General features: G+C 41.0%; 1 protein-coding gene across 1 annotated transcript in view; it reads left to right on the top strand.

Annotated features, from left to right (window-relative positions):
* Positions 1 to 16,570, top strand: part of SNTB1 (syntrophin beta 1) — a 274,709-nt gene that overhangs the window by 162,353 nt on the left and 95,786 nt on the right. Inside the window, exon 4 of the mRNA XM_077167562.1 lies at positions 4,176 to 4,383. Coding sequence (XP_077023677.1) covers positions 4,176 to 4,383 — 208 coding nt within the window. The remainder of the gene's footprint in view (positions 1 to 4,175; positions 4,384 to 16,570) is intronic.

Below are 16,570 nucleotides of genomic sequence, written 5' to 3'. Positions count from 1 at the left end.
AAGCTTGTTGGTATTAAAAGAGGAGAGCTCCTATCTTCTTTGTTCTTTCCCTTTGGGCTTTGTACAGGGGAAGTGGGGGAAAGGTAGATCATTTAATTCTCATTTATTTATTCCACAAATAATTGACACTTCTCGGTACCAGACCCTGTGTCAGTCCAGCCAGGGCCTCCCATTTCTGGTGGTTTCATGCTGCTCCCATTTCCTGCTAATGAGAAGCTTCTAGGTACTGCTGATTGTTATCTCTCTCATCTCTCTCCTGTTATTATTTGACCCCTTGAGTCCACTGTTTGTCACATTTTGTAATCTGGAGCTGCAGTTTATGCAGAAGGTCTTTTCCCTCTTCACTCAAATATTCAAGACCCCCATGAGCTGCTCTTTCACAGTTCCCAAAACTCTTTCTCTGTCATTGCAAACAGCTTCTTTCCGGAACCTCATCTCTTCCAAAGCCTCTCTGTAGTGGTTTTAAGATATGGCTACAAATTCTTTAATACTCCTCCTTACAGGAGGGGATTGCTAATTCTCCTCTTGTGGGGAAGGGGTGTGTTTGGACTTTGTGACTACTTCTAACAAAAAGAGTACATCGGAAGTGATGGTATATGACTTTGGAGGTGAAGTCTCCTTCTAGGTCTCTGGTGGAAACCAGCTGCCATGTGTGAGGACACTCAGGCAGCCTATCAGGGGCCCATGTGCTGAGGCCTCCTGCTGACCCAGGAGAAAGCACCCTGTTAGTGGATCCTGTGCCCCATCACACCTTTAGATGACTGTAGCCTCTGCCAACATCCTGACTATAGACTCCCAGAGACCCTGAGCCACAGTCACCCAGTTAAGCCCCTCCTCAATTTAAATGTTTGATAATATTTGAAGCCATTTAAGTTTGCAGGAATTTGTTACACAGCAGTAGATGACTAACATACTCTCCAAGAGCCTCTGCTTATTGCCCTTCTGGTGACAACCACATAGAGGCACAGTTCTTTAGGGGGCTGGGCTGGGGATTGGGCTCAGAGAGGCCTGCCATGTTGCCATGTTTCTCACTCCATATAACTTGTAGAATATTGAAAACATACCCAGGCCTCAAACCCTGGAGATTCTTATTCAGTATGTCTGGGATGAGATCCAGGCATCTGTATTTAATTAAATGAGAGAAAAATACTTCTGGTTGAGAACCTCAGCTACTTTTTTGTTGTTGTTATGAAAAGCCACAGGCCTCTCTTCTCTTTGGCTTCGGGACTCTTTCTGTGAAGACAGCTCAACCCACCTTCCAGCATGGCCACCTTGGCCATTGGAAAGTCTGGCAAAGGCCCCAGCTCAGTGCTTTTGCTTGTGAACCTAAAAAGCAGCTCTTCTCAATCTTGATTTGCATCAGATTTATCTGGAGGGCAACTGCTGCATCTCACCGCCAGGATTCCTGTTTCAGTTGGTCTGGGGTAGGGCCTCAGAATTTGCATCTCTGGTGCTGCTGGTCTGGGGCCACATTTTGGAGAACCACTGCTTCTAAAGCATAGTACCTGTCATTTAAACCTTGCCTCAGCAGTAGTCCAAGACTCCCCTTACATCCCAGGCAATAACAACCACTGAACACAAACTCACCTAGTCTACCTTAAGCAAAAGTATGATGATAGAAAGCCTAATAGTGGTTGTTTTGAAAGACATTAGCTGGAGAAGGTATATCTGCATATACTTCAAGAAGTAGTATAATATTCTACTTCTTTTTTTTTTTTTTTTTTTTACATGGGCAAGCACCGGGAATCGAACCTGGGTCCTCAGGCATGGCAGGCAAGCATTCTTACCTGCTGAGCCACCGTGGCCCGCCCAGTATTCTACTTCTTGATCTCAGTGGTGGTTACATTTTGAAAATGCATTGAGCCATCCACTAACGATTTGTATCTGACAATCCACAAAGAAAATATTCTTTTTTTTTTTCTTTTCTGTTCTGCGGGCATTAATTTTTTTGGTGGTACCTGAGCAGTGGTTGTCATTTCTTTAAAAACAATCCAGTTCGTCATAGGAAAATATTATAAATAAAATATTTGCCTGTTTTAAATTCTTAGAATAATAGATATTGGTAGAATAATTTGAAAAGCAAGTTGAACTCTTGTTTGTGCTGTTCAAGAATCCTACTTTGTGTTCCGGTATTAAACTTTACCGGAGAGTAAGAACTTGGGAAAGGAAGGAAAACCCACCCTGGATTTATTGCCCATTTCTTTAAAAAGTGCATGCGATTTTCTTTTCTCTTCGGGATGAGGATAAATGTCCTAAACAATGCCTTGTTTCATGACAAGAAACAAGTGACTCAATAAGGAACCTTGTTTCGCAAATTTCTTAGACAAATGCTAATTATTTGCTAAAACAAAACCAGTCCTTTTCTACGATTTATGTTTATGGATTAAAAGGTTTACTGGCTCTAAAAGATTGGTTTCAAGTATTAATGAGGGCGGATTGCATTGGGACTTCTAACTTTCAGATGACCTGTAAAATGGTTATTTTGAAACTCAGGAGCTAAGTAGGACATTTCTGGGCCTATTTGTTGATGATGAGTCTCCAGTTCAGACAGCTGCAGAAGGTAGCGGGTGCTCACCTATTGGACATAGTTATTACAAGAGTGAATAACTATGCAGTATTTCAGTTGCCATGCAGGATTTAAATGCATGGGCTTTTAAACCTAATTAACCTGGGTTTGAATCCCAGCATCATCATCTGTGTGGCAACTTCCTGTAAATCAATACTACCTCAAAATAAAAAGTTAAAAACATTAAAGTGTCTGTCTGAAAGTTTCTCCTTTTACCACTATTCCAGAATGCAGGATCAACTCTGTATTTCCAGTGATCCAATTTGAGTTCTGGTATAGGCTTTTGTGTTTGATTTTAAACATAAAATGCACTCTTAGTGCATCTCTCTTTCCGATAGCACCCCTTCCCAGCCCAGTTCACTCCTTAACTACATGAGTCCAAGGATTAAAAGGCAATTCAATATGCCACAGACAGATTTCCTAAAGGAGGAAAAGTTTCGTCGTCTTTGACTCTGAAATCGTCTCAGTTGATTAATGCTGAACTGTAGAATTAACCATATGGCTAGATATTTCAACCTACTTCCTGCCAGCAGGAGCACTGATGGGAGTATATTATTAAATTCCTCCCTGTGAAGTGAGAAGTAAGGTAAATTAGTCTTAGCTCCCAATTTGGAGTTCTTGATATGATATCACTAATAAACCAATCAGCCAAATAATAAGAAAATCAGATATCCTTAATTCAGGTGATTAGGTGATTGCACTTTTTATTGGTTGATGTGGTCCCTTTTACAGTTCACGGGATACGTCTCTATCTTAAAATATATTCCAAAGCTGACCTGCCAGCCCATGCCACCATCACCTCTAACGTGCAGCTGCCTTCTAGCAGGCCTTTTTTTCTCTTCACTTTCCCCACTCGTCCGTTTTCCTGGTGGTGGGAAGACAAATTAGATCACATCACAGCAGCGCTGGCAATGGTTTCTTCTCAATAAAATCCAAACCCTTGGCCATGACCTTCAAGGCCCTCTGACCTGGTCCTGGCCACCTCTCTGGCTTTGTCCTACACCACCCTCCTCCTTAAACACTGTGATGCCAACCTGGGGTCCTCTCACTCATCCCCAGGTCTGCAGAGTTTTCTCCTGTACTTAGGGCTTCTCTGTACCCGTGATGCTTCCCCAACATGCTCCATGCTTTCCTGAAACGTCATCTCATCAATAAGGACTTCCTACTCATTCACCCCTCTCATCCTTCCACCTTCCCCATGTCCTCTTGCCTGCTTCATATTTCTTCATAGAATTGTAGCTCTCAGAAATTATACCAGCAATCTGCTTCCTTGTTTTCTTCTTCCTCTCTAGACTGCAGGCTCCACAAAAACAGTGAGTTTTTTTTTGTTTGTTTTTTTTTTTTTACCTTATTCACAGCCATGTCCCCAGTACCTAGACCAGTGTGTGGGTACATGAGTGGCATGTACATAATGAGTGATGGATAACGAGTGAATGAGCCAATGAGCCAATGAGCCAATGAGTGAATGACAGGGCCATTAAGGTAAACCATTTGAAGCTGACAACATTTAAGTGAAAGAGTGAAGACTTAATTCACCTTGGTGGCTCAGGTCTTGAGGAAGTGTGATCCTCCCGTCAGCCTTCTAACCCTTCTGTCTTCACTTCTCCAGGCAGCTTGAAATCCACTCACCAGATGCAAAGCACACCGTGATCCTCAGGAGCAAGGACTCGCCCACGGCACAGGCCTGGTTCAGCGCCATCCATTCCAACGCAAGTGACCTGCTGAGCCGAGTGATGGCTGAGGTCAGAGAGCAGCTGGGGAAAACAGGCATTGCTGGGAGCCGAGAGGTCAGGCATCTTGGCTGGCTTGCAGAAAAGGTAAGGAAAATGTTTTCCTCTGGAAAAGCAGGTCCCCCAGCACTTGTTACAACTATTAAAGTCAGTTTGCCTCGCTTCATAGGCAGATTCTCTCATTCACGGTCTATTTGGATTTCTGTTCCATCCTCACAGGCTGCATGCCTTTGCCTCACATAGTGGCTTTATCTTAATCAACCTTGGTCTCCCCACAAGCACTGACTGTTTGTTGGATGACTGAATGAATGAAATGAATAAATAGTTTGGTTCACACATCTGCGTATGAAGGGCAGGGAAAATAATTAAAAACTCTTGACAGAGCTGTTGCCTTGGGAGGTGAGGAGGTTGAAATGTTATTTAAAAAAAGGCTTTGTTGTGGGAATGTAAAAACAGATCAGCCACTGTAGAAAAATGTTTGGCATTCCTTCAAAATGTTAAATAGTAAGTTACCGTGTGACCCAGAATTTCCACTCCTGGGCATATATCCCAAAGAATTTTAAACTGATACTCACACAAATACATGTGCATCATGTTCATGGCACCACCACTCACGGCAGCTGAAAGGTGGAGACAGCCCAGATGCCCATCAACCGATGGATGGATGAACAAATTGTGGTGTGTCCATACAGTGGGCTATTATTCAGCCATAAAGAGAAATAAAGTACTGATACATGCTACAGTGTGGGTGAACCTTGAAAGCATCATGCAGAGTGAAAGAAACCAGACACCAAAAGTCACATATGGAATGATTCCATTTGTAAGGAATAGATGAATCCATGGAGACAGAAAGCAGATTAGTGTCTCCCGGAGGCTGGGGAGAGGAGGGATTGGGGTGCAACTGATTGATGGGCACAAGGCTTCCTTTTGGGATGATGAAAATGTTTTGGAGCAAGGTAGAGGTGGTGATCCCACAACATTGTAGTGTACTAGATGCCACTCAGTTGTTCACTTTTAAATGGTCAACTTTATGTATTCTCAATTTCACGTAAAAGGGGGGAAATTTCTGTGGGTTTTGATGAATCCACTCATTAATAACACAGATTTAGAGAAGATTGAATTGTACATTTATAAATCATAACAGTAATAATAACAGCAAAGATTTCTTGGGCAGCTATTATATCTTTTCATGTTCTCTTACATTTTATCTATATTCCTATGCCAGCAGGCCCTGAATGTCATAATTTATGAGCACCTACTTTGTGTGAGGCAAAGTGCTCATCTGGCCTGGGGAGGGGCATGTTCTGATGCATTAAGGATCAGTCTCTGTGCTTAGAGTGGATGGTCTGCTCTGGAAAGGACCTTGGACATATTTAATACTGTCGTTCTCATTTCTTTTCCCAAGTGATACCATACACTGAAGACAATGCCCTTCTCTTGGGAGTTAACCCTTCTCTTCATTTCAGAGAATTGGGCCTTTGCCATTTTCCCTATACCTGACTGCTGTTTCTTGAGCTTGACCTTGAGTGCTTAGGGACACTGGGCTTTTGGGACAGTCTGACCTCCCAGTGACTCACATTCTAATAGGTGGTAACTAGGAATAATGATTGCTGTAAGAGCAGTTTTCTTGCCAATAACCTTGTCATCTGAGAAGATCCAGTCAAATGGCATTTGAAAATAATGCATGAACCCTGCATTCGGCTGGTTTCCACCATTGTTCTTTGTTTGTACCGGTTCATGCATGGGCCTTAGCCACAAAGCCCAACACAGGATGGGTTGTTTGGTTTGGTATTGCCCCATCTCTCACAGACTTCAAATGACAAAGGGACAATGCAGGTGGTGGTAATACCTAAATCATAATAAACAGCAACCGTGGCTAGCTACTCACTACCTTGTGTTAGGGTTCTTGATGAAAATGACACTGTAAATCTGAATGACATATAATTTTTAAAGTCATAGTATGTAACACTCTCCACTTTTTATTCTCTCAGATGTAGGCTTCTTTATTAGGAAAATGTCTAGTCAAGAATCTTTTAATTGCAGGTGACAGAAAGCACAACTTAACTTGAGCAAAAACAGAGATGTTTTTTGCAATCGTCTGTTTCAGATAATTAAAATGCCCAAGGATAAACTTTAGGCATGGCTGAATGTAGGAATTCAAGTAATGTCAATTGACCAGCCTCCCCACCTTTTTGTTCCCCTATCCAGTTGGTTGGTTTTATTCTCACACAAGCCTTCTCCACATGGCCTGACAGTTCCAGTCATGTGTTTACCTTACAACTGGCTGTCTCAGTGAATAGAATCCTCTTTTCCCCAATAATTCCAACAGAATTCCCGAAATTAAGCCTAATTGGACCAACTTGAATCACATGTTCATGCAGGGGCTGAGGGTAAGACCAGCCTTATCCAAGCCATGCGCATGGAGAAATGAAGAGAGGTGGTTCTTAAACAGAAAATTAGGATGCTATGCTAGGAGAAGTGTGAATATGGGTGCTGCAGAAGCGAAAACAACAGACATTTGCTCTAGAAGGAGCAGTAGAAGAGTCAAATGTAATGAAGATGTCCTCACCTGGTTAAGGTCCTTAGTAGACTGGGAGATGTTCTCCATATTTCATGGTCCTGGCAGAAAATGGATGGCAAACTCAGAAGGTACAATTGGAAAGGATTTAATGCAGGGATAATTTATAAGGTGTGGCCAAGGTATGAGAAAGCAAGAAGAGATGGTGAAGTACACCAGGGCTAACAATGGCAAGAGGTCATTACCATCCCTTGATCTGAAAGGGCAAGGGGAAGGAGCAGCTACCCAAAACTACCAGACTTGTGGCTATAGAAAGGTCTTTCTTTGAAAGACCACTAAAAACTGTTGGAGACAAATAGCCCCTGCCAACCCTGCCTGCTGATCTCTTGCTAGTGCCTCCCATTGGCTGAAGCTGACTGGAAGCCTCAGGCTAGAGGAGAGAGTGGGCCTGGTATCTCAAGGGAGGCTGCCCTACAATTACATCTCTTCACTTTCCATGTAGCTGAGATGGTCTCAACCCTCCAAGTTATTCTCTGAACTGTTTAAACACACACTATGTGTTTAAGCATTACTATTTGGAAAGGTGAAAAATGGTACTGAATCAATATTAGTGTTAACTAAAAAATTTTTCAAGGGTTTCTGTGCCAGGTTGAATCTATTGTGTACTTCAGAAAAGCCAAGTTATTTAATCCTCATTCAGTATTGCTGGGTGGGATCTTTTTTTATTGTTTCCATGGAGATGTGTCTCCACCCATTCAAGGTGGGGTTTCTTATTGGAGCCCTTGAAGAGGGAACCATTTTGGAAAAAGCTTTAGGACCAACAGAGCCCACATAGCCAGAGACCATTAGAGTTAAAGAAATTGAAACACCCTTGGGGAATCCATTGAAGAAGCCTGGAGAGAAAGTTGGCAGATGTGTTACCATGTGCCTTTCCAGCTGAGAGAGAAACCCTGAATGTCATCAGCCTTCTTGAGCCAAGGTATCTTTCTTTGGATGCCTTAGTTTGGACATGTTCATGGCCTTAGAACTGTTAACTTACAACTTAATAAATTCTCCTTTGAAAAGCCATTCCATTTCTGGTATATTGCATTCTGACAGCTTTTACAAACTAAAAAAGTTCCCTTTTCTGACTTGTAAATTGTCTGCTTATGCCTTTTGCATATCCTGAATTATTAGTAGATACATTATTAAGCATTCCCATGGACCAGTAACAGAGGCACATATAAAGTCATTTCTACTTTTTAGAATATCAATGTTATTATGATCTAATTTCATATAATCATTATAGATGTCTTTTTAAGTTGTGTTATGCATTATATCCATAAAAACAATAATGACTTATCAGAGACAATTATCAGAAGCAAGGATGCCTTTTATTGCCTTCATATTCAAAACTTCCCAAAAGATTACTATAGATGGAGTCCAGGGGACCAAATCCACACTGGCTTTTTTTTTTTTTAATAAACATTTAATACTGAACTCTAGTGTGGAGACATATGAATGATCTTTGGCAGAATGTTACAATGAGTGGCAAATCGTTATTACTGTGCCTTTCTTATAATATCACAAAGATTAGTGAACTCACTTGGTATTTGGAAAGATATAAAGTGTGATCCCATACATATTCAGATAATTTACCTTAAATTGCCACCGGTTATCTTTTCCTATAGTGTAAAACTTTGATTTTGTGGATTAATAACAGTAGCTCTAGGATAAGATAGTGCAGATTATATTCAATTTCAAGTTTTTAGAACCAGCATTTTCATGAACTAAAACAATATGAGACAACAACAACAATTTCTCTTTAAAAACCTGTACAGTGGAAATCCTAAAAAACCTCCTCAGCACTACATAAGAGGAAACACTTATTATTAACAAAAGAATTGTTCTTATTAACAATTCTTTGTGAGAGGTCTGGGGAGGCTGCATGAAGGACGTGGAACTTAAAGAATGGCTCCTGATAAGTGCTCAGGTTATGAGTCCATGGAAAGAGTTGAGTGCACCTCTAGGAGAGGAGAATGAGCAGGAGAAAAGAGCAGAGGCATGTCCTAGTGTGGCCTTTAGGGCAGGAAGGCCAGAGACTGGTCTAAAGGGAGATGAGGGTTTATCCTGGAGGAAGGTACAAGTGAATCTGGTAGCTTGGATGGCACCCAATTATGGAGAGTCCTGAAAGCTGGGCAGAATAGTTTGAAGTTGATTTGGTAGGCGGTTGGGATCCTTTGCACACAAAACCAGAGAGAAGGGAACTCAGAGCACATCTAGCTCAACCTCGTCTTTCTACAGATGAGGAAACTATGGTCCAGAGAATGGAAGATGTTTCATCTGAAGTCACACTCAGAATTAAGATACAGGGAATAGAACAATGCTATGGTTCATTATTTCTTTCATCTAACTTTTAAGACTCCATTGCTGCTCATCCACTATAATCACTTTTTTTTTTCTCCTTGAGCTCTCATAGCCATTTTCTGTACTCTCTACACTATCAAGATCAATGCCTTTGAGCTGGGGCCATTTTCCTTGGCTCATGACTTCCTGGCCCTATGAACCACACCAGAGGGGCAAGTCCTGTCCTGTTTTGTCTGCAAATGCTTTCACCTGTGAAAGGGCCCAGGTGCATCAGTGACAAAAGCCTTTCCCGTGATCACATTAGCTTCAAGCCTTTTAACTCTTTACCAGTCCCAATTCTGTTCCAAGAAGGCCCATAACCTGACCCTAACCCCTACCCTGAATTCAAAAATGTATCATGTCCCAAATGCATTTTTTAATTCGTTTGTTAGTTGTTTATTTTTTACAGTTACCTATGACGCGAGGTGTTTTCAATGGTCTGATTTCAGCCAAGAGGCAGGGCACATAACCCTCTTGCTGCTTAGTAAAACAATAAAATTGTTGAATTCTGTCTCTTCAGTTCACCAGACATTGTCTCTGCTTCGCCCTGTTATCTCAGTTTTCGAACTATTTCTTCTCAGGTTCAAAAGGCAAAGGCATGGCACAAGGAAACAGAGTAAAACAAAGCAGCAGGGAGCTATGAGATCAAGTTCAGCTCTCGGCTTTACCACCATGGTGATGCCAGGGGCACTTACTTCATTTTCTCATTGGACTGCAGATTCTTTCAAGTAGGAACCTTCATATGCTCTGCTGCTCCAGGGGGAAGGAAAGTAGGCAACTGGTATTCATTATACACCTAGTCTGCTTTAAGTAATCCGAAGCCTATAAGTTAGTAATGGGAGGGTTGGAAGTTTGAATGGCTTTCCTGAGATCAATAGTAAGTGGCAGAGCCAGGGTTTGAGCCCTTCTTTTTTTCCTTTAAGTTAATTAAATGATAAATTTATTTTTTCATCACATAGTTGTATGTTCATCATCATGTCATTTCTTAGAACATTTGCATCAATTCAGAAAAAGAAATAAAAAGAAAACAGAAAAAAATTCATACATACCATACCCCTTTCCCCTCCCATTTCAGTCTACAAATTTATTTTAACATTTGTTCCCCCTATTATTTATTTATGTTTAATCCTTGTGTTTTACTCACCTGTCCATAAGGTAGATAAAAGAAGTATCAGACACAAGGTTTTCACAATCACATAGTCACATTGTGAAAGCTTTATCATTATACCATCATCTTCAAGAAACATGGCTACTGGAACACAGCTCTACATTTTCAGGCAGTTCCCTCCAGCCTCTCTCTTACACCTTAACTAAAAGGGTGATGTCTATTTAATGTGTAAGAATAACCTCCAGGATAACTTCTTGACTCTGTTTGGAATCTCTCAGCCATTGACGCTTTATTTTGTCTCATTTCTCTCTTTCCCCTTTTGGTCAAGGTTTTCTCAATCCCTTGGTGCTGGCTCCCAGCTCATTCTAGGATTTCTGTCCCACATTGCCACATGGCACATCTGGGAGTCATGTCCCACATAGATAGGGGGAGGGCAGTGAGTTTGCTTGTTGTGTTGACTGAGAGAGAGAGGCCACATCTGAGTAGCAAAAGAGGTTCTCTTGGGGGTGACTCTTAGGCCTAATTTTAAGTAGGCTTAGTCTATACTTTGCAGGGTTAAGTTTCATATGAACAAACCCCAAGATTGGGGGCTCAGCCTATTGCTTTGGTCATCCCCACTGCTTGTGAGAATATCAAGAATTCCCCACTTGGGGTAGTTGAACTTCCCCCCTTTCTCACCATTCCCTCAAGGGGACTTTTGAGCCCTTCTTTCTTATTCCAACACCCAGCACTTTTCACTAAGCTGTACTAATAAAGGGGCCCAGGAAATATTTGGCCATGGAAGTAAAGATTCCCCCAGGCCCCAATTTCAGAACTGTGTTGCAGGCCACACTGAGAGGCATATCAAAATACTTCAGAGCCTTTTATTTGCATTTATGAAAATAAAGGGAATTTATATACCAGGACCCAACAACGTATACGAAAATGTCCTTTTCTTTCCTATCCATACCTATCTCTATCTCCCCCTGCTTTCATTCTTCCCCTGGCATTAAAGGAAAATGAACCATTCTTGGCTGTATCAGTCAATTGAATCTTTCTGGCTATGTCCCTCTCTCTGTACAAATAATTCCCTCCTCTCTGTTTTCTTTCTGTTTTGTACTGCAGAAAGCCAAAGAACAGGTGCTACAGGGACAAGTCATATTTGATAAGACAGACTAGAGGAAGTGTAGATATAGTCATACACACACATACCCATATACATGTGTTCAGTTTGTGTACACACCCACTTACACAGACAGGCAGGCCCTGCTTTGCATGATTCTAATATCTACCATTTTCACTCATCACACTTAGTTAAATTCCCTCCCTCTACACAATAATTCCCTCCTCTCTGTTTTCTTTCTCTTTTGTACCCCAGAAACCCAAAGAACAGGTGCTACAGGGACAAGTCATATTTGATAGGACAGACTAGAGGAAGTGTAGATATAGTCATACACACACACCCATATACATGTGTTCGGTCTGTGTACACACCCACTTACACAGAAAGGCAGTTCCTGCTTTGCATGATTCCAACATCTACCATTTTCACTCATCACACTTAGTTAAATTGCACCAGTCCTTCAACATCATGGTTTAAGTTCCAGTTACCATGGTATATTAACTGTGACTAATGTCATAAAGTAGAAACTGTACCGCTCTCTCTTCAGTCCGCCAGTCACTGCGTAAACATCAGATGTGCATGATGACCAGTCATACTATTTCTTTCAAAGTCTGTTGGCGATGAGTGACTGCACCTCTGTTATTCAGTTCGCACTCAGACAGGAAAGCATGGAGCTGTGTTTCCTCCTTGTCTGCAGGAGATAAACCCAATTGGCATTAAAAAAAAAAAAAAGAGTTTACCAACAAAGATGAAAGCACAGCAAAGAAATGAAAATGGCTAACATGGGAATTGAAATTCAGATCAAGCACAAAAAGAATTATAGAAGAAACAGCTGACCATGGGAGTGTGACCCTGCTGCCATTTGAGACTTGACAAAGCCAGGGGAACGGAGTGAAGATGAGTTTATGGATGTAAAGGAGGAGAGTGGCTGTGAGGAAAGGGTGAGGATGTCTCAGAGAAAATGACGCCATGAAGAATTTCACATTAAAGGAATTCTCAGAGATGGTTCACAACATGAGAAGGGCAAAGGATAAAATACTGCAAGCTAATCCAAATGTAGAAAGGAGTGACAGTGTGACAGCATGAAGAAAAGATGCCTGTTCTGCATTGTAAATTATGTGGAAAAGAAGGCAGCATACAGTTTTCAAACTACTCTTGTTGAGATTTTACAAAAAATAAAACATTTTAATTCTCAATGCTTCTAGTGTTTTAAAATGACAGATTACTGAATAAACGTTAGTTTTAGATTTAAATTTTTTTTCATATTTCTATATATTTATAACCCACAGTTTTTAGTGTCTGGACAAAAATTTTTAAAGACATGAAACACACCTCATATTTCCATTTGATTGTGGATATTGTTTTATATCGTTTCATCTTGCAGTTCTCTTTATTGTCCAGCACAACTATGCAAAAGGAAGACTGCCCCCCTCTCTCTCTCTGCATGTGTATGTGTATATATATGTGTGTGTGTGTATGTATGTGCCTGTTTATATTTACATGTGTATATATATTCTATATTCTCATAAAATTCGCTAGAATGTTAAGTCTCATTCGCAGCAATAGTGATTATTCAGCTCCCACCCCCAGATTCCAGGTAAATACAACTGACCAAGGAATTTCATTCTTTAGCTCCATTGACCAGCTGTATTAGAAGACTCTTGAGTGAATATAAAGTAGCCCTGGTCTGAGTAGATCAGGCTGCTGGTTGTCAGGGTCTTGATAGTTTAATTAATGGAATGATATTTTTGGAGCCTCTAAATATATCTGCCCCATTATCTGCCAAAAAATCACCTGGGTAGTAATTTCCCACCACCTCTTTTAGGGGAAAATAGTCTCTAACCTGAGAGAATTCTCATCTGATAAGAACTAGAACTAGAACTACTGTCCAGGCTACTCCCACCCCGGCTTACATCATTGTTAAATCAAGACTGGTTGCTATGCCAGGAAACACAGACTATCCATGCAATTAAGTGCTAATAAGCCTGTTGTGTTGCTTTAAAAAACAATCATCAGGTTCCTAAGTGAATCACCGCTGAGATGAGCAAGACTTGAGGGAAATCTGGCTATAGCTTGGTTATCTTCCTGTTAGTCTTTTGCTGCAACTGTTGGACAAAATGGTCCAATGAATGGTCCAATTAATTCCATTGTTCCCATCTCCCATGTTCTCAAATAAAACATCAGAGCTTTTAAATTGGTGGGGGTGGAGGTATGGGAGGGAATGGCAGAGGTGACCATAATGAAAGTAGAAAAGTGCGCGCATTTTTCTGCATTATTTCAGAGGGAAATTTAGTAGTGTGAGTCGGTCTCACCTGAGGTGGGAACTTGAGCTCTGCCCATGCACGAGAGATTGGGTATGTATGCTTCAGTCATTGTAGGCTGATTCGTTCACCTTCACATGGACCTGGCAAGGTCTATACAACTGGTGACAGAAAGCTCTGCCAAACTTTGCTTTATTGTATCGGGCACGATGGACAGTTTTTGCTTTATGAAATGGATGTCTTCTAGAACAGCAGCCTAGCTTTAGTAAAGTCGAAATTATCTTCCTATTGATTTCCATTATTTGATCAATAGGTAGAATTCTTCAGAAGCAGAGTCTGAGATGGAGATTCTCAGGGAGTAATTTATTGAGGGAAAAACATGGAAGGAAGTGAGAGAAGCAAGAGAGGCAGAGGAGGGAGCTGAGCAAAGATGTGGTATCAAATGAAACCCAGTCACAGTTTAATCCCATGGGGAACCTGGAGTGTGAATGGCACAGGACTCTTCCGCTTTAACTAAATCGGACCAGGGTTGTGAAGCCCCCTCCCTACGAGTCAGCCATTGGCTGTGGTTTACCTGGTGGTGGAGAGAGGCTGTTACTATCAGCCAAGGGGAGTTCTTTGAAGAAAGAAAAAAGTTGAGCAGTAAGTAGTCAATACTGACAGCGGGTGAGGTTTGGGTTCACTGATTTAGTAAAAGGGATTGGCAGCGGACCCTGGGGGAAAAAATCCTAACAGGTGTATAGGGGACTTTGAGGTGGGAAAGAGATAAAGGTGGTCACCAGTTTCTTTATTGCACTGAAGGTTATAGCTGTTACCTAGAAGTTTACTTTACTTACATCTGTATGCTAACTCTAGTAACTCACCCTGGCATTTGCTCACGCCTTCCTTTTTCATCTCATGGAAAAATTATTTTTTAATGCTTTGAAATTTCCGTACATCATTTTCAGAGTTCCTTTGTGGCCTTACACTTTGGGGTTGGTCTTTTTATTACATCTAATAAGACCAGGCTTCAATATCACAAGTGCAATGCAAATTAACACATTTCATTTTCCCTCTTGAAACTGTATTCTCCTCAGAGGCAGGTGCGAAAAAATGTGATGGAGGACTCCACCTCTCGTGAAGGTGGTGTTCGTAGGTGTGTTTTACAAAAATTTCAGATGAATATTACGTTCACTTTTACATACCCTGACCTCCGAGTGTAGACACACAACACTTTCTAAGATAGCCTGAGTTCAAGAATGTCCGTGCTCATAACACAAAAACATCCCTGGTCTGTGCATTTGTGTGTGCACATATGCATGTATATATACTGTACAAGTCAATAGGATATATCTTAGCTATTGAATTTAACCACTAACCACTGCAATTAAGATAAATACGGGGAACCTAAAAAGGTTGAAGGCAAATAAATCCAGTAAGAACTGATTGAAAGACTACCTATGGGAGCAGAAAAGGGCAGTGGAAGGTGTGATGCAGCATAATGAAGGAATATGAGCTTCGGACTGTTTGGGGACCTAGCTGGATTTTAACCCCCATTTATTTACTGGGTGGTTGGGTGACTGTAGGCAAGTTTGTTCAAGTCTTTTTTCCACAATCTGTGTGTCTGTTGAAAAAAAGATAACATCTTTCCCACAGGGGGACCGTATAGTTTAAATGAGATATGGACAGTGTCTAGTGTAGTTCTGGTATTTAGCATCTTTTTGGAAAGGCAGCATCTACTTTTAAGGAATATTGTCGGAGTAGAATTTGTGTACAGACCTTTAGAAATCCCCATATTTGTGAATGCTACTCACATATACATATACTTCCCCCTATTAAGTACAGTTTAAAGGTTTTGCACCAGTGCTTTCACCAAAATATTGATTTACTGCACAACCTTGAGCTATCAGTCCAACACTTTACTCGCTTCTTTTATTTGTCCTTAACTTCTCTTTTCTGGCGAAGAACCATCACACTTACGGAGCTTCCATTATCAATACCGTCATTCACCTTTTAGGGCCATCTTACAAAAGGAAGCAGAGGAGAAGGTACCTGTGTGGTGTGTGAGTCTTTAATGAGTTGGTGCAGAGGGAACGCAGCGGCGTACGCAGTGCTGTGTGTACAGTGGGCAATCAGCTCGGCTCACTCCGGGGCTTCGGCGCTCACTTTCAGGCTGGCTCTTAGCAAAACTGCAAGTTACTACAAATCATAGGCATTAGGGTCACCCATTGTAAAAACTGTAAGTATTAAATCCATGAAGGCCAAAGATCTGCTGTTATATGGTCTAGTGGAAACTGAACTTAATGAAGAATCAACGTATATCCAATAATAGGACTGCCCGAATTAGAGCAAAAGAACTGTGTGAATTGAGGTTTCCAAGAAAGGCTGAACAGGAAAAATCAGACCTGCATTGATCTTCAAAAAGTGAAAAGATTTGAATAGGTCATTTTTAGCCTTTTGCTTAATTTCACAAATTAATAAATAAAAAGGGTAGATAATTTGGAGTTCCTGAAGAAGGTGACACAAATCAAAGTTACGTAAGTCAATTACTATTTTCCTGTACACAGAATGTGAAATTCATGGTAAAATTTTAACCAAGACCCTGTATCAAGCTTGTAGAAGTAACTCCATATTTAGTCAACTGTAAATTATAAAAACATCTTTCTAAAGTTTATATAAACTTGATTAAGTAAGGCATGGGACCTAGATGTGTTTAAATGGGGTTTTAACAAAGGCATACAATGATGTATTCATAATTCTGAAGCAGGATAGAATAGGACAACTGCAGGTCCCTGGTTTCTTATCCAGCTCTTAAAAAGAGTTAATAAACCACTGCAAGTCCCTTGTTTCTTATCTGGCTCCAAAGGAAGTAATACAGAGCTGCACATTTCATGGGACGGAAATTTCTCCTAAAGCCCCCA

The sequence above is a fragment of the Tamandua tetradactyla genome, chromosome 6 (assembly GCF_023851605.1).
Source record: "Tamandua tetradactyla isolate mTamTet1 chromosome 6, mTamTet1.pri, whole genome shotgun sequence".
Classification (NCBI taxonomy): domain Eukaryota; kingdom Metazoa; phylum Chordata; class Mammalia; order Pilosa; family Myrmecophagidae; genus Tamandua; species Tamandua tetradactyla.
This window is presented reverse-complemented; position numbering and strand designations above follow the sequence as displayed.